The 23,553-nt window shown below is 42.0% G+C and overlaps 2 protein-coding genes across 3 annotated transcripts; one reads left to right on the top strand and one right to left on the bottom strand.

Moving 5' to 3' along the window:
• Positions 1–3,281: 3,281 nt before the first annotated feature.
• GTPBP4 (GTP binding protein 4) lies at positions 3,282–14,655 on the top strand. The gene is made up of 17 exons (XM_058030627.1): positions 3,282–3,371; positions 4,003–4,173; positions 5,448–5,551; positions 6,223–6,359; positions 6,959–7,059; positions 7,443–7,535; positions 8,042–8,233; positions 8,319–8,384; positions 9,103–9,192; positions 9,605–9,715; positions 9,970–10,047; positions 10,140–10,191; positions 10,789–10,889; positions 11,752–11,949; positions 12,755–12,820; positions 13,766–13,900; positions 14,427–14,655. Exons 1-17 carry the CDS (start codon positions 3,324–3,326, stop codon positions 14,577–14,579), a joined length of 1,896 nt encoding a protein of 631 aa, XP_057886610.1. The 5' UTR covers positions 3,282–3,323; the 3' UTR covers positions 14,580–14,655.
• A 1,247-nt stretch (positions 14,656–15,902) lies between these two features.
• Positions 15,903–22,207, bottom strand: IDI1 (isopentenyl-diphosphate delta isomerase 1). Of its 2 annotated transcripts, none has more exons than XM_058030639.1 (5): positions 22,103–22,207; positions 20,729–20,892; positions 19,646–19,738; positions 18,237–18,367; positions 15,903–17,692 (listed from the first exon to the last, which is right to left on the bottom strand). In XM_058030639.1, the coding sequence occupies exons 1-5, from the start codon at positions 22,195–22,197 to the stop codon at positions 17,375–17,377; spliced, it is 801 nt and encodes a 266-aa protein (XP_057886622.1). In that variant the 5' UTR covers positions 22,198–22,207; the 3' UTR covers positions 15,903–17,374. The 2 variants fall into 2 exon arrangements, with proteins under 2 accessions (XP_057886622.1, XP_057886628.1); XM_058030645.1 differs by lacking the exon at positions 22,103–22,207 and adding an exon at positions 21,944–22,033.
• Positions 22,208–23,553: the final 1,346 nt, after the last annotated feature.

Here is a 23,553-nt window from a genome sequence, read left to right on the forward strand (position 1 = left end):
TTGCAGGCAAAATGCACTATAAATAAAGTGTGAAGTCAAATCTCAGTGCACAAGAACGCTTCAAGAGGGCAGACTGAAGTGGTGATATCAAAATGTTTAGGAAGCTGCACATCCCTTCAGAAGGGGGCAGCTGCAGCCCCACTGTGAGACCTGAGACAGGAATGGCTCTAATACCATATTTATGAACAAGTAGTGCTCATGCAGTCATTCCTGAAGTTAATTGCTGGAAAGTATTAACTACCATCTGGCTGACAAAATGAATTCTTACTTTTCAAATACCTTACAAATTTCCACTGCACTGGACAGCTGTTTGGAGCATTTCAGCAAAACCACGAGCACAGTTAAAGAAAGGAAATGTAAAAGGAGTTATGCATTTGAATTTCTAGTACTGTAGAAAAATGTGCAATCACAGATTAACACATAACTAAATTCTCTCAAGTGAAAAATGTCATGTTTTGTGTGGAGTTTCCAAACCAGTATGGAAGCCAAGGGAATTCCTAATTTTTAATCTAGTTTGCCTCCTAAAAAGTATAAAGTAATTTTTATTTAAAATCATTTTTTATTTAAAATTTATTTTTATTTAAAACTGATGTGCATGCCAGCTTACTGTCAAGTGGAAAACAGGGATAGATATGCAAACTACAGGACGTGCCTACATTCAGGTATCTTAAATATCTGGATTTCTTGTTTGCTGAAGATACACAAAAAACCCTAGAGCACAAGGTACAGTCAAGTTCATAAACTGCTCCAGAATTCACTCATGCTTTGTCTTTATCTGAAAGGATTTACAATTAAGTATGAGACAAGTCACTGAAAGTTACTATGAAAAAAAAGAAATTAAAGAAAAACAGTAAAGAGGGAAGTAAGAGTGTGCTTGTTTGGGGTTAGGAGTTCATCAGCCTGATGGAGATGAGGCTGCTGCAGCCCCATGACTCAGACCCAGCTGAAAGGAAGACTGAGAAACACACAGAACCTCAAAGATCATCTCATTCCAACCCCCTGCCATGGGCAGGGACACCTTCCACCACACCAGTTTGTTCAAAGACCCATCCAACCCAGCCTTGAACGCTGCCAGGGATGGGGCAGCCACAGCTTCTCCAGACAACCTGTTCTGGGTCTCATCACTCTCACAGTGAGGAATTTCTTCCTAATATAAAAAATGTCCCCTTTTTTTCAGTTTGTACCCATTACTCCTTGTCCTATCGCTCACTGACAAGGAGTCCCTCTCTGGCTTTGCTGCAGGCCCGCTTTAGACACTGGAAATTTCCTGTGAGGTTTCCACACAACCTTCTCTGAACAGCCCCAAGTTCTCGGCCTGTTGAGCATTTGTGTATGTGTGAAAAACGCCAATCACTTGTTTGTAAAATTTTAAAAGTTTAATAGTAATAAAATGGTTATAAAAATAGTAATATAATTAGAGTAATAACAATTTGGACAATTAGGGTTTAGAACAATACGAGACAATAAGAACAAAAAGTTATGGATGGTCCTGGTACATTTTTCTGGGCAAAATAAACCCAAAAAAGGACCCACGTTAACAGAGGATTAACCCTTAAAAGCAATAGCCTGTTGCATATTCATACACCTCATACATGATGCATAAATTCCATTCAAACAAAGGATTTTGTCTGGTCAGTGTCAACTTCTTCCTCTGAAACCTACCAGCATCTTCAGGGCTGAGCAAGGCAGGAAGAACTCAGTAAGAGAGCAATAAATTCTTTTTCTCTGAAAGATTTAGGTGTCCTGTGGCTGCTATCTCAGTACGAGTCCTCTCTTTAAAAAAGTATCCTACATAATATAGTTTCTATTTTAACATTATGTTACAACATAAAACTATATTTAACACTTTACTTAAGAAAATTAACACAGCATTACTTTCTAACATAACACATATAATATTCATTTTAATATTTGCAAAAAGCCAATCATAAAATACACATTTTTCACAGTATGCATGTACACATACACTGACGCACAGTGTGCATGCACCATGGTCCCTCCAGTTCCTGGGACCCCAAAAACATGGCCACAATGGAGCTCTGCCTCTTTTCCTGTGGCAGGCACCTGGCTTCTCACTCACAGGAACAGAACAGAGAGCCCCCTCAATCTGGAAAATGGTCAGGAATGGCGTTTAGTAAAAAGGGCAGACTGCAGTGATAGGATGTGCAGGGTATGATCAGACATTTGTACTGACCATGGTGTGCTACCAGCCTCTTTTATCCCCTTTTCTCTCCATTTCCCCACACTTTTCCCTCCCTTATCCACATTAATCCCTTGGTCTTCACAGCTTTCATTCTTCCTCTGAACATCTCGTGTGTCTTTCAAGACATTCTCTGAGACATGACATTCTTCGATAGAGACACTGAGGTGCTGGATTGTGTCCAGAGAAAGGCTATGGCGCTGGAGCAGGGTCTGCAGCACAGATTCCATAAGGAGCAGCTGAGGGAGCTGGGGGTGTTTAGCCCAGAGAACAGGAGGCTCAGGGGGACCGTACTGCTCTCCACAACTCCTGAAAGGAGGCTGCAGCCAGGTCAGACTCTTCTCAGACAACCAGCAACAGGAGGAGAGGGCATGGCCACAAGCTGTACTGGTTGATGTTTTTGTTGGACATTAGGAAGAATTTCTTCACAGAAAGGATGATCAGACACTGGAACAGGCTGCCCAGAGAGGTAGGGGAGTCACTGTCCCTGGAAGTGTTTGAGGAAGGACTTACGGACGTGGCAAAGTGGCATTGAGATTACATGCTGGTGTTTGGACTCAGTGACCTCGGAGATGTTTTCCAACCTAACAGATTCTGTGATTCCATGATTCTTGCACAATCTCAAGATATTTTTCCTGGTATCCCACGGGTGACCCAGAGCTGCTCCTGGAGATCCATCTCCAGGTGCCTCTGCTGGGCCACAGCACTGGCTGCCAGCTGGACAAGGCCACTCGTGGGCCCCTTGGCCCCTGTAAGGCTTTCGGGGTCCCTTCTGCCATCCTTATTCCCTCTGTCCTTAACTCCTTGGTGCTAATGGAGATCAGCCTTTACTCAGTGCTCAACAGGCTGAGGGTGTGTTTTGCTTTCTCGGCCCTACGGGGCTCAAGCCATGTCTGCCCTGAATCATCACATCAGGGAGCCATTGCCAGAACCCTGCTGGCGATCAAATGCTTCTCGGCAAGACCCAGACACAAGCCCAAGCACCTGCCCCTCTTCCACCTTCCCTCCCTCTCTCGCTCCCTGTCCCTCCTCTCTCGGTCCGCAAGGGCCGGACGCGCGCAGCTCTCGCGAGAGCTCCGGGCGCGCTCCCTTTCCGGCGCGTGGCACGGCGGTGGCGGGGGCCATGGCGCTCTACAACTTCAAGAAGATCACGGTGGTTCCGTCTGCCAAGGTACGGCCGCGCTCCCCTGCTCCTGCCCCGGCCCCGGGCCCTGCTCTCAGTGCCCTCCGCACCGGGCCGTCCCTCCCGTTCCTCCTGCTCGGCGGTTTCAGAGGACCGCGCTGCCCTCCTGCCCCTTCCGCGGTGCCGGCGTGGTGTCGGGTTCGCCTGCTCCCCCTCCCGCGGAGCCGTGGACTCGCCCGGGCTAGTGCTGCTGCGCCCGGCGGCCCGTACCATGTACAGGGTCGGGGGGGTCCTGTCAAGATCCTGAGCAGCGATCCTGAGGCCGCGCTTCTCCCTGCGGGGATGTCCCCGCAAAAATCTCTCCTCTTTTCCAAACTTGCCTCATACCGAAACTCATCACACCGTCTTGCTTGAAAATAAAGTATTTTCCTAGTCGGAAGAAGGGGTTTTAAGCACGGTGAGGGGAGCTCCGGCAGGGCTCGGACTGGCCGGGCCGCGGTCCATTGCAATAGAAACTGGACAGGGAATGTGCAAACTTCTTATTCCTGCCCGCCCTAAAACATGCCTGTCCCACTGTGGCTGTACTTAACTCCTCAGCGTGCTCCTTCTCCAAAATAAATTTGTTGCCTTTACAAGAACTTGACATTTTGTGTAATTAATCATGTTTCCTCGATTGCAGGACTTCATAGACTTGACATTGTCAAAGACTCAGCGAAAGACCCCAACTGTCATTCACAAACATTACCAAATCCATCGGATTCGACATTTTTATATGCGAAAAGTCAAATTTACTCAGCAAAATTACCATGACAGACTCACTCAGATCTTAACAGATTTCCCGAAGTTAGATGTAAGTGTTTTCTCATTTGCTGATTTCTCTGTGTAGACAATTCGGCTGCTTTCAAGTAGATTTTACTGTGAGTAGTGGCAAAACTTGTACTGCAAAAGTTGTATGTTCCTATGAAGAGCAGAAGTTAAGTTGTGCCCGCGGATGGTCATTAAAGGCTGGAATTTACAAGCTTTTAGCTGATCAGATATGTTTGCCAGAAGTTGCTTTTAAATTAAGACAAAATGTGGGGGTTTTGAGCATATTATGTCTGCCTATTTCTTCTTTGTGTGTGCATATGGAAATTCTGCTTATGTTTAATCTTCCCAAGGAAATACCAAGAAATATAATATATCATATTGCTTTCCATCTTCAGGAGTTAATTTGACAATATAACTGTTGTCCTTGACCCCATAAAGGGTGGGGTTAGAAACACAGTATTAGCTTCCAACAACTGCAACTCTATGCATGTGCCCAGTGGGACTTTTTTATGTGCAGTTTTCTGCACAGATTGAAATTATTCACCTGTTAAATTGTTTTTCTTGATAATTTCATATCCAGTGAGTGTTGCTCCAGAATTCACAGAAATATCTTCTGTGGGTTTTTTTTAATATCATGTGATGAAATTTCTTCAGGTAAATACATAACTAGCAGAAATACACTACATAAAAGATTTGTACCGGAGATGCCATTTCCTTGAAAAGTTAGGGATTTATTTGGGCATTAAAAAACCCCTTTTTTGTCCAGGCTTGTATAGAATGTAATGCAGCACTCAGAAAAGAAAGTAATTAATTGTATTGCTGTGTTTCTGCTATAATATGAATTTCCTCTTAGAGACAATTTCTGTTGGCTTCTTGCAATTTTTTACTTAAAAAAAGACTTCAAAGTTGTAATACGAAGTATTTGAGAAAGCAGAAGATCAACTGGAAACTCTGTATGAATAAGTCAAAGATGTGTTTGCAGAAGAAGTTCAGAGCAGTTAAGATTAATGCATTTAATGACCAAGCAGATTATTTTTCTTACATAAGTTGGTAATGAAAATTGTTTGGCTTTTAGTGTCATTTATGTTAGTGTCATTTGTTCTCCAGTCCATTGTTGTGGAGAAAAAAAAGAACTGACATTGAAGAAGTTATTGAAGAACTTACATTGAAAAAGAAATAAACATCTTAGAGTAAGGAAATAAGAGACTTAACATCAGATTCTGCTTTTAACTTAACAAAACTGCTTTTAGCTGCTTTTTTAACTGCCTTTTAAGCTTTCTGCTATTAACTTAACAAAAAATTCTGCATTTGTTTTAGGATATTCATCCTTTCTACGCAGACCTGATGAATGTCCTGTATGACAAAGACCACTACAAGCTGGCTTTGGGGCAGATCAATATTGCCAAGAACCTGATTGACAAGTAAGGGCTGTTGATTTCTCTGGTTTTGCCTGTGTGGGGGATTGTGGCTGACCTGTGCTCATCTCATTTCTCTGGTTTTGCTGTGGCTGGGGGATTGTGGCTGTCTGTGACCGTGTTCACAGGAGTGCCAGGTTGAGGGAGGAGATGAGGATCTGACTCCATGTTTCAGAAGGCTGATTTATTATTTTATGATATATATTATATTAAAACTATACTAAAAGAATAGAAGAAAGGATTTCATCAGAAGGCTAGCTGAGAATAGAAGAAAGAATGAATAACAAAGGCTTGTGGCTCAGAGAGTCCGAGCCAGCTGACTGTGGTTGGCCATTCATTAGAAACAACCACATGAGACCAATCACAGATGCACCTGTTGCATTCCACAGCAGCAGATAACCATTGTTTACATTTTGTTCATGAGGCTTCTTGGCTTCTCAGGAGGACAAATCCTAAGGAAAGGATTTTTCAGAAAATATCATGGCTACAGCTGACCTGTGCTCATCTCATTTCTCTGTTTTACCCATACCTGGGGGATGGTTGGCTGACCTGTGATCATCTCATTTCTCTGGTTTTGCCCGTGCTTGGGGGTGGTTGGCTGACCTGTGCTCGTCTCATTTCTCTGTTTTCCCCATACCTGGGGCATTGTGGCTGATCTGTGCTCCCTGTGCCTGCAGTGTGGCCAAGGACTACGTGAGGCTGATGAAGTACGGCGACTCCCTGTACCGCTGCAAGCAGCTCAAACGCGCCGCCCTGGGCCGCATGTGCACCATCATCAAGAGACAGAAACAGAGCCTGGAGTATTTGGAGCAAGGTGGGTGTTACATATGGGCTGAAAAGAGGCACCTGAATTGGGTATAAAATTTATTAGGCTTAGTAGCATTTAGAAGAATGTGTTTAGTACAGGTTACAGATCCAGGAAACACAGGAACGGTTTTAAAAATCCCCAAAAACTTAGTGTTTATTTCTCAACAAAATAGTTTTCTCTTTGAATATTTATTAGCTTTTATAGTATCACTAACAGTGATTAAACTTTTTCTTTGTTTAAAAGTCACAGGCAGTCTTTTACTTACCATTGTTTTCACTAACATGTATGTGAAAAATGTTGCTAAAGATTTTCCAGACATTACTCCTTACTTCAGACTTATTACTCCTTCAGGTTACGTTGCCCAACTTGGTGGAGTCATTCTAGCTGTAAGATAGTGGTCTTCATTTCTTAAATATTTCTTAAATTTTATATTTGTCGTATGTAGATACTTGTGAAGTCTGCAAATTATTACATACTTTCATAAATGATCATATATCAGAAATGTTACTAATTTTTAGGTAAACAGTTCAGCATATGTATAGTTATTCAATCTCAGTAAAACTTAAATTATCAGAGATACTTAAGAAATCTTTTTCACATTTCAGTACGACAGCATTTGTCTCGTTTGCCAACCATTGATCCCAATACACGAACTCTTCTGCTGTGTGGCTACCCAAATGTTGGGAAATCCAGCTTTATAAATAAGGTATGTGTGTGGTTTTTCTATAGATAATATTGAGATACAATTTAATTAAAATAAGATAAGTTTTAAACAATTTGATATAGTTGTGGCAGAGTCTCATGTGAGCAGTAGCAAGTTCAAATGTGTGAGTAGAGGTTGAATTAAATTCCTGGAGGAATAAATGGAAAGTTTTGATAGATTTCACTCTTAAAAATCCTTATCTTTTCCAAAATAGCAGCCCATTAGCATATTTTCTGATAGACAAATACTTGCAGAGAAGCTAGAAAAACCAATTTTTAGCTCTTTTTTTTTACCCCATAGCAAAGACAGTGCATTATAATTAGAATATACTGCTTGCAACTTCAGGAATTTTTAAATAAATGTGTGTGACTAAATCTTGTTTTAAGGTTACAAGAGCAGATGTAGAAGTGCAGCCTTATGCCTTTACCACGAAATCTCTCTTTGTGGGACATATGGATTATAAGTATCTACGTTGGCAGGTAAGAACTGTTACTATTTTGCAGTTCCTTGAAGGAATGAGCTGGTTATAGCCTGATTTGCCTTTTTGCCATGGGAGGTGCATTTTTCTGTCTTGATCAGACAGGCTGTGTCTGACAGCTGCTGTGCAAGGTGCAGTGTGCCAAGTGAGAGCAGCAGTCAAAACTTGTTCTAAAAATGTACATGCATGGGTCTGTGTTCTGTTGGAGGGAAGATGGGAAATGGAATTATTGACTAATGCCAGATCACTTTTTATCATTCTCAAATTCTGGGCTGAGTAGGGGCAGAATTTTCCCTTCCTTTGCAATACTTGGAGTGTTGGTTATGAAACCTCATTCTTCTTCCATTTCTACATTTTCACATTCCCAGTTTGGCAGAGCTCACAGTTCTATATGTGACAGAAAGGAAAAACTGTCGTTGTCTTAAAAAAAACAACATAGATGAACAATCAACCACGTGTTCTGCAACTGCTGATCAGTAACACGTGGCTGAATGATGTTAATTTTAGGTGGTGGACACTCCTGGTATTTTGGATCACCCCCTGGAGGACAGGAACACCATTGAGATGCAGGCTATCACTGCCCTGGCACATCTGCGTGCGGCCGTGCTCTACGTCATGGATGTGTCTGAGCAGTGTGGGCACAGCCTGGAGGAGCAGGTGGAGCTCTTCAGAAATATCAAGCCATTGTTTGCTAACAAGGTGAGTTTTGTTCACATTATTAACAAACCCCAGGGCTTTATAGCATGGTAACTTGAATTAAGATTTTTTTTTGCTTTTTTATCAGCCACTTATAATTGTTGCAAACAAATGCGATGTGAAGAGGATTTCAGAACTTCCTGAAGACAGCCAGGTTAGAATACTTCACTCACCTCTTTGTCTTCTGATGTGTACAAAAATACTGTGTGTGCATTGTGGATGATTATAATTTTTATTGGGCAAAATCTTTTACATGATCATTCCTCTATTGAACTGCTCTAATTGTGCAGTGGGAGGTAGCTTTGCAGGTCTCAACCCCATCTTTCTTTAGCACTGTCTAATGTAGTCCTTGCCTAAATATTGTAAATGCCAAACAGAAGGCAGGTTCTTCATCGTTTCAGAAATCTCTGATGGTGTGAGAACTTACAATTACTGCTTTAATTGGAAGTTAGATAATAGCTTTACTCAATAATCCTTTCAGTGACAGGCACAGTGAGCACTAGACTCAGAGGTCTTGCTGAGTTGCAATAAAAGGTCCTACAGGTTTAATTCAGTTGTATCTACAGGCTAAATTTTATCTACAGGCAATTGTATCTACAGGCTAAAGCACATAGAACTTGTGTCTCTCTCCCTTTTTTCTTTTTCTCTTATGGGTCATTTATAGGTGCCTTTTTTATTTGCTTATAAAGTAAGGAAGAGATTAAATACAACTATAATTGTAAGCTTCCTGTCATCTTTTTAGAAACACCTTCTAATAAAATAGTAATGCATTGTAGGTATTGATATTGGATTAAGATTTCTGGTCTTTATATATTGTGGTATATTAAGAAATGCACATGATGTCATTATTTGGGTTAATTTTTCAATTTTAGAAAATATTTGAGGCTTTTGAAGCAGAAGGATTTTCTGTAATAGAGACAAGTACACTAACTGAAGAAGGTGTAATCCAAGTTAAAACAGAGGTAGGTGCATTCTCCTAGTTTCATCCCAAATGAACAGCTAACATCTTTCTTCCCTTTATGAGTAAAATCTCAGTTAGACTGCATTATAGACTGCATTATATAAGATAAACTTCAAAAATGTTTTCCTTGTTGCACCTCAAGTGAGCTTGGGTGAAAATGGAAAGTAATGTTGGAATAATTTTTTTTAAATTGTGACTTTTTTCGGAGTCCTATTAAAAAACTGTATGTGCATATGCATCTTCCCAGCATGCTTTTAATATAAAATATTTTGATGCTTTCTTGAGAGGTAGAGGTGTAAGACAAAAAGAGAGTAAGATGTGAAGCCAGATACCTGGGATTGAATGGCTGCAGTGTCATTTGCTGTGTCTGAAAGTCTTTGTTCCTCACCTTACCTTGCCATGTGCCCTCTCAGGCCTGTGACAGACTGTTGGCCCATCGTGTTGATACTAAAATGAAAGGAAATAAAGTGAATGAAGTACTGAATAGATTACACTTGGCCATGCCAACCAAAAGAGATAACAAGGTAGGCTACATGTTTACACTCTTCATTGTATTTCCCAATACTTCTTAAATAGGATAAGAATTCTGTCATTGTTAATCTGCAAACAGATTCATATGATGAAGTTTTCTAATCTATTGTCTGTAAGTGCCTTTCCTGCTGGGAGCTTGGGATTTTGTATTCTTCAGAAATACATTACAGTGCAGCTAGTGATTTATATCAGTGTAAAAAAACTGATGTGAACTTTTCCTTTTGTTTTTGGGGTGGATTTGTTCCAGGAGCGACTGCCTTTTATACCTGAAGGAGTAGTAGCTCGTAAGAAGCGCATGGAAGTGGACACTCCCAAGAGGAAATTGGTAAGTGGCATCTCTAAATCAGGAATTCAGCAGCTGGATTTTAAATTTGCTTCTAAATTAAATGGTATCTAAAGCCATGTATGTCTTTGCAGGAGAGAGATATTGAACTTGAGATGGGAGATGATTATATTTTGGATCTGCAGAGTAAGTATTAGATAAGAATTGGTATTACCATTATTATTGCTAAATTACCATTATAAGTAAAGTGTGGCTATTCAGCCTTAAGGGGAATACCTAAACCTGACTCCCTTCAACTAGTTGCCAATGCCACCATTTCAGTGCATACTATCCTTCTGTTCCAGAACTGGAGATCTTTACTGATGTGTTTTGTGGTGTTACTCAGTTGTTTCCCATTTTGGAGTCACAGACATGAAACAGCTGCTCTGATGATTCAAGTGATTTTTTCTTTCCATTCTGTATTATAGTACTTCATTAATTTCTGATGCTCTCTTTGTTAAGAAGGTATCAATATGAGAGAGAACTGCATGTGTTGTGTTTCAGCTGGGTTTTTGTTGCCTGGCATGTCTTGGGGCAGTGGTTCATGCCATCACTGAGCAATCTTTGGCTCAGTGATGTAGTAGGATGGAGATCAGAAATATTTGTGAATATAGCAGAGGTGCTGCCAAATTCTTAGGAGTAGGGCACTTCTTTTGTGTATGTGTTCTGAGTGTTGTTTTTTGTCAGGGAACATTATTTGAAATTAATTTTTGTCTCTTTATCAACTTTTGTTGTATTTTTAAGAATACTGGGACTTAATGAATTCATCTGAGAAATATGATAAGATTCCAGAGATATGGGAAGGCCATAATATACTTGACTACATTGATCCTGATATAATGAGAGTGAGTTTTTCAATTTTTGCTTTACACTTTTCTTTCCTCTTTATCTCTTGTTTGTTTAATGTCAATTACCATTTGTAGATTAAAAACAGTGTATCGTGAGAACCTGTTCTTTTTTTGCATTGTCTGCAATTGTCATGGGAAAATGTACTAGTTTTTGAATGATAAAGGACAGAATTTCAGAAGAATGGAAAATTGCTTCACCTTGTCAGAATGATGGTGATCTTAACTGTTCCATTCTAAAATATGAGGTTTGCACTTGAAGTTATATTTCTTTGTTCTTTGACTACAGCTACAGGAATGTAGCTATCAAACGTTATGTATTTTTAATAATATGAAATTCATCCATCAGATTTATGTCTGTGGAGGAAATGGACTGAATGCTCAATTTGTAAGATTTTTAGCTAATAACAGTCACTGTTTGGATTTCCTGCTGGTTGTTAAGGAGGAGTGGTGAGTGCAGCCCATGGAGCCTGCCAGTTATGCTGTTGGGTTCCTGTGAATTGCTGGTGTCCTGGACTCATGTTGAATGTCAGAAGAGAAGGGTTTTTCAGTCTGTTTCCAGAAATGGCACAGCAAGCACAGCTCACAGGACAGTACAGCTGCTTTCACACCCTGGGCAGCTTTGGGCAGCCACACAAATTTAGCCAAGTGTTGATGGGGAGTGATGGAGTGAGTCTGCACAGCAGTGTGTCCATGGGTTCACAGTGATCTCTATCCCCAGCCCCTTTTGTGTGGTTATCAGGCAAAGTAGTTCCTTCTTTGAAGGGCTGTGTGCTGTCATGGCCCAGGACCGTGTACAAATATGATGTTGAGGATTGTAAGTCAAGGATCTGATCTCCATTTTACCTCTTCAAAATCTAAGAAACTAGAAGAATTGGAAAAAGAAGAAGAGCTGAGAGAAGCTGCTGGAGAATATGACAGTGAACCAGAAAGTGAAGATGAAGAAATGATGGAAATCAGACAGTTGGCAAGGAAAATCCGAGAAAAGAAGAAACTGAAAATCCTGCAGTCAAAGGAGAAAGATGTTCATGGTCCAAGGATGCCCAGAACAGCTAAAAAGGTGAGTGTAGAACATGTTCTGTAAAAAATCTTGCTGCTATGTAAGAGCATCATGAAAGCTTGTTTCACTGTTGGATAGTGGAACTGATGCCTTTTGCTCATACTTGGCCCTGTCACTGCTTGCTCCCTTCTGTTCTCCCAAGAGTTCTGGTCACTGCTTAGCTGAGGAGGAATAGTAACCCTTTTTTTGTGTGTCACATAAGTGAGTCTTGTGTAAAACTCCATATGTATTTCAGAAAATTGGATTGTTTCATTGTATATTGTCTGTTTGCTTAAAATTCAAATAATGCTAAGAATTAGACAATTACTTAAAATCACAGTAATTTACACACATCTGGAAAAGGTGATATGTCTCTTTAGTAGCCAGGTAATCACTGTATCTGGTGGCAGAGTCTCTTCTGACCAGTCCAGGACAACTGCAAAGTAATAAACTGATAACTAGGCATTTGAGAAAATGAATCTAGCTGCTGTTGCCCCCAGGATCTCTTACCTTCTCAGAATGTGTGCCTTTTGGGAGAAAAGGAAACATTTTTGACCAAACTGGCTCTCCTTGTCAGCTTCCCCCCAAAAAGGCAAACTAATTATATGATCTTTGGGAAATGTTAGGCCACTGGAGTCTTGTGAAGCAGAATTTATGGGTGCAAAAAATGAAATGTGAAGGTAGGACATCAATGACCTGTGTGTGGATGTGATAAAGCCAGTAATATAAAGTGAATGTAATGACTTGTGGTGATATATTGAGACAAAAAGTAAGGTGGAAGGATTTTTTTTAAAAAAACTGTGTTTTCTTAACTGTGTTTTTACAGGTCCAGAGGAAGGTGTTAGAGAAAGAAATGACTGATCTGGGACTTGACATGACTAATAAAGATGATGTAAGTTTTTGCTCATTGAACATAATACTTGTTTAAAAGAGACTTAGATAACAGGTTGTATAAGCTGAAAAACTAACATTTATCAAGAATGTGCACTGCTTTCTTGGAATTTGTGTAGGATTCAAGAAGAGGCTTAGGTAAGCATACTTCTTAATTTTCAAGTCTGCTTTGTTGGATGAGACTCTACTATGTCAGAAATAGTAATAGCAACAGATCAGGCCTATCTTTTTTTAGTTCATTAATTCTGTGAGCTGTAATTGAAGTTTTTGAGGGCAGCTGGCATTTTTAAATGTAAGGCAGATAAAGTACTTCATCAGAGACTGGCCTCCAGGAGAAATTTTGACATAAATGAAAAAAACCCAAAACATTTTGTACAGCAAATCCAGCAGTATTACAGCTCCCTGGATCTTGAGATCTCTAATTCTTTAGCTATACAAGGAGGTAGGAAACAAGAGCTGTCAACATTACACATCTGAAGCAAGCATTTATGGTTCTCAGAGCTGCCATGCCATGTTGATGTAGGAGCAATGTAGAAATGTAATACTTACGTTATACATGATCAGTCTTTATGACTGAAATTCTTTAGGGCTTTGCCCAGTGCACAGGACATTAATCAGGGTAGGCTTCGTCATTGCTATTTTGCTGTTGCAAAATTACTTAAGTGTTGCTCTCCATTAATTTGTATCTTTTTATTGATTAGTTATGAGTCTACTCCACCCAAAGAAAAAAGCCAGTTCGTAATTGTGGAGGAAAAAAGCTAAATGAAATGTGAATGTTCCTGTAGGACAGAGAGCCAGTGACCAATATCTGTCAAGATCTTCACGTTACCATGGAATAACCAATATAATTTATCACAGCAATCCACTTCCTGTATTTCCTATGACTCTGACTAGAAATGAGCTGATTGTTTCTGGCTTTAGGCTTAGATGATGGTTTCAATTTCAGGCCCATTACGTGAGGAGGTCGCGCAGCACCACGAGGAAGCGCAAGCGCGATGAGTCGGAGCCGCCGCGGTCGGTGTCGCGCAGCCGCAGCTGCTCTCGCACGCCGCGGGACGTGTCCGGCCTGCGGGATGAAAAGGTCTGTGATTTACCTGTTCTCACCTGCTGGGCAGCTCTACCAGCATGGTTACACCTAGAGCACCTCCTGGGGAACTTCAGAGTAGGCTGGCTGTGTTTGTCCAGAGGTCATGCTTGGTCTCCCTGCAGCTCCATCATCTTTTCATTTGGACTCTGTTTCTCTACTTCCTTCTCACAAATAACATAGACCATTATTATCTCTACTAATATAGACCAAAGAAGTATATTTAAATTCTTGTCTCTAAATGCAAATCTGAAGGAAGAATTCTGCAGACTGTGGAGTTCCACCTGTAGTAAGTGAGGAATTCCAGGCACAGCATGATCCTGTGTTAGTGCACTGGAACGTTTTGCTGAGGAGGGTTTGTGTCACTTTGATAGTGTCACACTGATACTGCTCTAGAGTTGGTGTTAATGAAACCATCCAGCTCAGTTGGTTTTCTTAAAGGTGTGGGTTTTCTTAAAACTTGTTCCCTGAGTTACTGAGGAAGTTACTCTGCATGTTTGTATGTGTGTTTGTTTTAAAATAGATGGTGAAGAAGGTCAAGATCATGGCAAAGAAAGCTCAAAAGAAAATGAATCGCCTGGGCAGGAAAGGAGAGGCAGACAGGCACATTTTTAACTTGAAGCCAAGACATCTGCTGACTGGGAAGAGGAAATCTGGCAAAACACAGAGAAGATAAGCAGTCTTCTGAATCAAGATTATAAACTAATCAAAAAAATCCAATTTAAAATCAAAATTAAATTTATTAAAACTAATTTCTAGTCCTGTCATCCTTTTTGGTAATACTTGGTGTTTAAGTGTGTGTTTTATGTTCATGGTTAAGATACTTCAAGCTCAGTATTTCAATATCTTGAAATTTCCCAGTTCTAGTGGCAGAAACCATTTATAAACCCATAAAAATACTTTCTTCCATATTCTTATTCCTGACTTTCATGTATCAGTAAAGTGTTTCTATTTCTATACAAACCTAATTTAAATGAGGTTAAGTCGAGAAATGTGAACACCTTGTTAAACTACCATTATAAAAAATGCCTGGGTTCAGTAAGGTTTGGATTACTGCATGCAGATAATCCTTTGTGATGAGTTTATGGCACTGGTGAAGGCTGAAATGGGGGGAAGTAACAGAAAGCATCAAGATCTACACAAAGTTTGTGTTTGTGCACTGAAGCACGGGAGCAATGCTGCCACTTCACTGAGCTACAGGGGCACTGGGGGAGAAACTGCAGTTCTGGTACTGACCTGCCACCTGTAATGGGAAGGTTACACCTTACAACCCTGAATATTTCAGATTATTATTTCAGATACGTAGAGAAAAAGGATCAGACTGAAATTTTGTGCCAAGCACGTGCTACTGTCATCCTTGGCTTAGCAAGACATTTTCTCTTTGGGACCTGATAGACAAAATTCTGTATCTGCTCAAGGCAAAATATATTGTCAAATGGGAGATATTTTCTTTTTGTCCCTACTTGGTCAATGATTACATAGAAGTTTGTAAAATTATGCATTATAAATGTGTTGCTTGAACAGTACATTTCAAATCCATGTTAAAAATTAACACATGCCCCCCCAAAAATAAGGAGGAAGAAAGAGCCCTCACATCACTACTTTTTGAAATACAGCCAGTGACTGCTCAGATGTCAGATTTTGCAGCATGTGTAAATTCATGGAGCTGCTCTCATCTACTTTGTGTAATACATCCAGAATTAAAGTATACTGTAATCCTGCAAAGAAGACCAATGCCAAGAAAAACTGAGGGGCTTTAAGAACTGTTAAACAAAAGTTTTCTTTCAGCTTCTGTATGCACAGGGCTTCTGCTTCAGGATCTGTTTTGCCAGCTTTTGCTCCAAGCTGGACTAGAAAAACAGAACTTTTTTCCATAGATCTGTGCCCTGCTGCCCTGCCCACATCATGCTGCTTCACTGGTGTTTAATGGGCAGGGTGCTGCATGACAGATTATTCTCCATGTGGCTTCACATCTGAAAAGAAAACAACAGTCCAAGGGTTTAGGCAAGGTGGTTTAATTATAAAGTTAGATTTTAAAAGTATTTGAGAACTTCTCCATTACCTACAGCTGGCTATCATGGCTGATTGCACTGAATTCAACATAGCTGCTACATCACATCACTGCTCCCTCACCTGATATTATTTCCTTTGAAACAATTCATCAGTTCTGGCTCATACACAACAAACTTGGCTCTAAAACCTTGAACCATTGGAGGTGCTGGTACATGGAAGCTTCAGTGCTGCAGTCACAACAGGGATGAGAAAGAGAAACCTTGACCATGGAAAAAGTTGAATTTACCCTAAATCCAGACACAGAATCATTACAACCACGTTTACTTTTAATGATAGTTGCATGACATCCTATTTCATCAGGCTCTGCAAGAACTTAAAAACAGTGTGCTAACTGAAGAAATCACACTTTTTTGAAGACCCTCCTTTCCCCCAGTCTATAATTAAAATTGAAGCACCCTTCAGTATCTGTCTTACTGAAAAATCCTCCTAAGTTACTAGCAATTGATTGACTGCAAGATCAAAAAGGATTAGCTCTGGTACTCTTTTACAATTTCTAATTAACTGACATCAAGACCCAGTGTAAGCCCACAAATGTTAAGTCTTGAATTGTGGGGTTCAGGGGTTTGAGTTGTCTGGGAATGACTATTACAGGAAATGAAAAGCCCTTATATCAAAATGCCTTGTTTTCTGAAAATGGAGAAGAGCCATTTAGTGCACATCCTGTCTCCAAAGCCAGAGTACTGACATTAGACAGGTACCACTTGCATTTGCTGTAATTAACATATTTTTAAAAAATTTGGGATGTCCAGTACTCAACCATCAAATAATCAGAAAAGCCTGGTGGGGGGGGGAAACCCCCAAACAGTGTTTATTATCTAAAGCTTTAACACATTTGTTAGCACTTCAAAGTCAGACTTACTCCACACAGGCAATCCAATTACTTAAGCTTTTATGGGTTTGCTTAATTATAGAGTACAGTAGCTGAAGAGATTTGCTTTCTGCAATTAAAAATAATCCTGATTACTTTGAATTGCTTTTTCCTTCTGGCAGTTGGTCTCAACATCACAGCAGAGCTCACAGTCATGTGTAATCATTATTTAATGTGTGGTTGAGTTCAATGGGAACAGCCCAGCCCTCCTCCCTGAGCTGGGCAGGAGGTGCCTGGCTCCCTCCCAGGTGTGCAGGGCACACACAGGCTGAGGATCTTTCACCAGGCACTGGAGGAGGAGGAGGAACACAGGGGTTTCATTCTACTGTTACCCATTTTACATGAGATCTTAACAGAACCAAGGATAAGGGGGAAGACATGACAAAGACAGAAGAAAAAATATTGGCTATGACCTCTGTATGAATTAAACATGCTCCATGTGGAGCAATTCTCTGCAGGTACATCACGATTTCCCAGTGTTAATGAGACAACACATCACTGCTACCTTCAGCACCTTTTATCCCAGCTATTCACATTCGGTGTATTTTTTCATGCTCAACAAATTTGTTCAAGTTATTCAAGTTATCCCACCACTTAAAAAGAAAGGTCTCTGCTATCAGCTTGAACCATGGAGTAATCTTAACTTCATTCCTGGCAGCTTTGTCCAGGAGCTGTTTCAGTTCTTTCTGTGTCACGTAGCAGTAGCTCTGGATCTCGTTGGGGTCAGGATTCAGTGTCACATCCTTCTGCACAAATAAGATATAGTCTATCTCATGTTCCCCCCAGATGCCATCAGACTTGGCCTTGTAGTGAATTCGAGTCAGGTAGGAGATGTCTTCTGGAGGTACCTACAAAAAAACACTTGTCAGAAGTGCTGCCAGACCAGAACTGCAGTGCTGGGCATTGCAGTACAATTTATCAGCTATCATCCTCCTCCTTAGAAATTATTTGTTCCCAAGTGTACAACTGCAATGCACTTTTTCACAAAGAATTACTAGAAAAAGAAAAAGCAGTTTGATGGCATGAATTGCACAGCATTTCTCTAGCCAGACTCACCCTGTAATACTGGGAGTGTATTTCTCCTATATGGCATGTTTTAAATAATGCTGACCAGACTTTATTGCACACTCACTGAGCCCTGGTGAACACAAACACTGGCACCTACCCCTCACCTCCCAAGGAAAAGAGTTGACAACCTGAAGCCAAGGTCAGAACCATGAACTGACAGACCAAGTGTAACCCTGCCCTCCAGGGATCTCTGCAAGTTCACTCCCTTCTCTGCATCTCCAAAGATGAGTTGATTTTTGGTTTGAGGCTGACTCTGCCTGCCACACACAGTCTGTAAGCTGGCAAGTGCTGCCAAGAATTCCTGTTTCTCTCTGCTTTCCTTACCTGCTCCATGGGAATTCCCAGCTCTGCCTTCAGCCGTCTCTGCGCTGCTCTCCGAACACCAATGGCATCGTTTTCTTCCAGTTCCTGTGGGTGGCTCAGAGGGTGACTGCAACAAGTGTTGGTGAAACAATCTGCAACAAGTTCAATCACTTCAGTTTGGACACATATACAGACCTGGGAAAAAAACCCAAAAACCCACAACACCAAAATCCCCCAGAGACAAAGGCCAGTTATTGAACACATGCCAGCCTCGTTTCTGTTTTGCAGACAAAGGTCACAGAAAGGGGATATTGACACCTCTCATTTTCCTCTACATATTTTGCACTGGGATTTGCCTCTGCCAAGCACTACTTTGCAGGCTACTGTTTGATACACATGGGGACAGGCATTCTTATCCCCAACACATCTACTTAGAGAGCCAGTCTGTAAAGGCCTTGTTTATCTCTCAAATGCTAATTAAAATTACTTTTGGGAGTTCATATGTAACAGAATAATGAAAATATTCCCAGAGCTTCAAGAACAGCTGGCAGTAAGTAGAATGAAATACAAAATTTATATCTGTGTTTAAAGGACAAACAATCTATACTCTGTTTTTAACTTTTTCCTTCTCTGCTAACCAGTCAAAATGTAGATAATCTAACTCTATTTTAGATGCTTGGTTTGTAGATATTCTAACTTTATTTTAGATGCTTTTGAGCTTGATTTTTATAGACAAAAGGTTGAAACAAGCTCTGAAGTAAAGATTCCCTTGGAAAAAAGAAAAAGGTCTTCCTTCCTCAAGTTGGAAACACTTGATTTTGTTTTCCACTGAAAATTCTGCAACAGACAGCTTCATGCTCCCTCCAGCACACCTCATGTGAGCTGTTTCTGTTTGATCCCCTCCTTATTTTTATGCCTCTCTATTTGCATTTGACAGTTCAGGAGTGTTCACAAGTCACACACTGCATGGTTTGCCCACACTTTTGCCTCACTTCTGGCAGAGTTAAACAAGAGTTTGTCAAGACAACACAAAGGTCCACAGATGTGCCAAGCACCAGGGCTCTGCTGCACATCAGCCTTTCCCAGGGCAATGGGACACTCTGCACTGCCACCAGAGCCATTTCTTCAACCTCCATAAATGTCTTGCAGCAGAGGGGTAAACACCACACCCTCTGCCCTTGCACCAACAGGAGCAAACATGTCAGGGACAACCACTTCCCAAGAATATATATAACCATACACAAGCATTCCCACTATCTTACTTCACCCACAAGGTAATCTGAACTCCCAAAAGTACTGGAAGAATGTCTCTCCAAAGCAGTAAATTCTAAAACCTCAGAATGAGTCCACTGCAGGATTGGATTGATGTATTTTTTTTAAGTATTGATCTAAATAAAGCATTTATATAAATACAGTGTTTCAGCACTAACCTGGAAATGTAATTTTTGCATTTGACCTCTGCTGCAGCAGCAGTTTATTTTCTGTATTAAATAAGAAAACACTGAAAGCTCGGTGCAGCAAACCTAAAAATTAAAAAACAAACAACAAAACTGAGATATTTAATACAAGAGAAAAAAGTATATAAAGACAGTTAAGGGCTTATAATGGCCTCGTTTTTACATAATCCAATTTTAAATTAATGTATGTTAAAATCCAGGAATTTGATCAATAACTCAAGAGCCATTATTCAGGTTTCTAAGTCAGCTTATGCAAAACATGGGATTAGAAGAGTTCCTAGAATAAAAATGCAACAGAGGAGTTCTTCTAAACTCAGTCAGTTCACCATTCTGAATGTGCACATTTGGGCAAGCTTCCAAGCAGAGCTTGGCACCCATAAAATTACAATCTAGAAGAGATGACTCAAAAATTCCTAAAAAACTGACTTTCAAGACCCTTCAAGAATTGCAAAAGCAGAACAAAAACAGGCTCCATTAAAAACAGTATAATTGCTTTATAATTGTTTTCTTCACCTTTTCAGTTTGTTATTCCTCACTCTTCAGGAAGATGCTTTCCCTAAGTACATAAAAAGAGGTCATACACTTCCAAGAGAGACTGTTGAATTTGACCAACCCAAAATCAGTTAAACCCTTTCCTATCAGCAGTGTTTGAAGTAGAACTCTGGGTGAACTACTTTAAAATGAAATCCTTTTCTACTTGAAAAGAACTCAGCAAAGAAACAAACAGCATCCTTTAGAAAAAGCTATATAGAACCAGGTATCCAAAACAGGAAAAAATACTGCTCTATCTTCAAAATGTGATTTAAAATATTTATCAAGCTTGTATGTGCAATCACACATTTCTCTCCTTTGCAATTGCCTCTAATTGAGTGTTCCTCTATTCTGCAGAATTTTAACATTAAATATTTAATGCTGAGGAGGAGGGGCCTGAGGGGAGACACTTGCTCTGGTTTGATCCAACACTCACCTGAGATCAAGGCTTTAATTTAATCATGACTATGCTTCTGAAAATATTTGATCAACTTAATGGTTCAATTAGGAGATAAGCAGCCATACCTTTGTCAATGTTTTCATTCAAGTGACAGTTTTTCTTGGTCTCTGCTCCAATCTTATTGTCATTTTCATCGATAAGGATGCACATCTCTGCCAAGAGCTGCACCTGCTGCTCATCCAGGTGATCTGTGTTTACTTCAGGCATCCTGATGGTAGCACACGTTCCACTGAAGACAGACAATGAAAAGTCATTCACTAAAAAACAACCTCCATAAGGATCTGGGCAGAGTGGGAGAAATAACCTAATGGCTTGTTTCTCTGATATGGTGCAAATTGCACACCAGTTTTATTCTGAGAGAGTTTATACGCTTTTAGCTTCCTGAAATTTCTTACCCACAATACAAACCACATAGCAACACTTGACAGGTGCTTGAAACACTTTTATTTCTCAGGAAGGCCTTGCAGCAGCTGTTGCAGGACAGCCACGCTGAGCATAACATTTTTATGGGCTGTCAATGGCAGGAATTCCAGTTCCAAAGGTCAAGCTGTGCACCAGCTGCTTTATAACGCCAAGCATCCCGTACACGAGGATTTATCCTCTCCACTGTCTTTAAAGGCTCGGGAACAGGGTTCCAACCCGAGGCACCTCCAAAGCAAAACCTGCCCTGCCCAAGCCCCTGCTGCTCCCGCAGCCCAAGGGACCACAGAGGCCCCTCGGGGATCTGCCCGAGCCTCTGCTGCTCCCGGCAGCCCAAAGCAAATCCCAGAGCGGGCCAGGCTGGAACAGGGATCACCCGGGGATCTGCCCGAGCCTCTGCTGCTCCCGGCAGCCCAAAGCAAATCCCAGAGCGGGCCAGGCTGGAACAGGGATCACCCGGGGATCTGCCCGAGCCTCTGCTGCCCTCGGCAGCCCAAAGCAAATCCCAGAGCGGGCCAGGCTGGAACAGCGATCACCCGGGGACCTCCCTGCTCTGCCCGGCTCATCCCGGGGCACACAGGAGGGCATTCAGACAGCTCTGCAGCATCCCCGGGGCAGGGGCTCACACCGACTCCTGTTCCAAGGGAACAGGGAAAGGAATTCCTTCCTCACGCTCAGGTGAATTCCTGTGCATCTGCCCCTTGCCTTACTGCTCAGCAATGAGGACCATTCCCTTGGCACCCTCCCACGGATATTTATAGATATTAACGATGTCTCCTCTCAGCTGTCTCTCCTCGAGGCTGAACAGACCCAGCTCCCTCAGCCTTTACTTCTAAGAGATGCGCCAGTCCCTTCATGACCTTCGCTGTCTTCCGACAGAGCCGCTCCGGGAGCCCCACATCTCTCGGGCACGGAGGAGTCCAGAACCGGACACAGAGCTCTGGACGCGCCTCGGCACAGAGCTGAGGGCAGGGAGGCCGCTCTGGGCCCGCCCGGCAGCTCTCCCGTTCCCCGCTCACCTCGCAGTCCGTGCGCTCGGCCCCCGCCGCTCTCCCCTCACGCCGGGGCCGCTCCGAGGGGCCGCGCTCCCGGCCCGGAGCAGCGCGCGCCACATCGCACGTCACACCCCGCCCGCCAATGGCGCCGCCGCCCGGCCCTGACGTCACCGCATCGCCCGATCGCCCCACTGCGGCGCGGGAGGCGGCGCCAGCAGTGACAGGTGGGGGAGGTGGAGGGCGCGGCCAATCGCGAAACAGCACCGAGCGGCGCTGGCCAATAGAGACAAGGAGCGGCGGCGAGTCGGCCAATGGGCGCCGGGAGGTGCGGTGGGCGGGGTGTGCAGCGGTGCCCACAGCCGGTACCGGAGAAGGTCCGGGCTGGGCCGGACTCCCTGAGCAGGGAGCAGTCTTTGGCTTCTGAAGGGAATCACAGGATCAGTGAGGCTGTAAAGGACCTCTGAGGTCATCGAGTCCAGGCTATGACCGGACAGTACCGTGTCAGCCATGGCCCTGAGTGCCGCATCCACACTTTGCTTAAACACCTCCAGGGACTGTGACTCCACCGCCTCCCTGGGCAGCCCATCCCAATGTCTAAACTTGAATGTCTCTAACATTCCCCGCTGCTTATGGTCTTTTCACCCATCCACGAAAACCGAAAGGCTGTGCCCAAGTCCCGGCTCCTACAGATGTGCCGCTGTTTGTGGCAAGCAGTTCTAGCATGGAATATTTGCTCGGTCTGGGAGTGCTCCAGGCGGCGGCCATAAGCCCGGGACTGCAGAGTACCGGGGGGTTTTGGCACATCTCATCCTGTATGCTTTTCTTTGATCCGCAGCAGCATCCTTCGAGCTGAGGAGGTTTGGATGAACACTCCTGCGCTGAGCCACAGCTGCTGGGAGGCAGCTCCTGTGCTGTCACTGTTGGGTTGGACGTGATATACACACGTGGTCAGGGTTCAAGAAGAAAAAAGTTTTTTATTCTGAGCGTTCTCTAGCTTATATACTCTTAACAAAGCGTGATCTTAAGTCATTAACTGTGATGGTGTTTGCAGGGGCCCCAGGACGAGGGAAGAGATGAGAACCTTGACTCCATGTTTCAGAAGGTTGATTTATTATTTTATGATATATATTATATTAAAAGAAAATGATATATTAAAACTACACTAAAAGAATAGAAGAAAGGATTTCATCAGAAGGCTAGCAAAGGAAAGGAATGGAATGATAATAAAATCTTGTGACTTCTCACAGCCTCAGCATAGGTGGCTGTCATTGATCATCAAGTAAAAACAATTTCATATGCTGGGTAAACAATTCTCCAAATCACATTCAAAAGCAGCAAAACATGGAGAAGCTGATGTTTCTCAGCTTCTCAGGAGAAAAGATACTGCAAAAGGATTTTTCATACAATATGTCTATGACAATTAACTACATCACAATAACATATTCATTGGTGCAAAGCAATTAATGTTAATATAA

The sequence above is a fragment of the Melospiza georgiana genome, chromosome 1 (genome assembly GCF_028018845.1).
Source record: "Melospiza georgiana isolate bMelGeo1 chromosome 1, bMelGeo1.pri, whole genome shotgun sequence".
NCBI classification, from domain to species: Eukaryota; Metazoa; Chordata; class Aves; order Passeriformes; family Passerellidae; genus Melospiza; species Melospiza georgiana.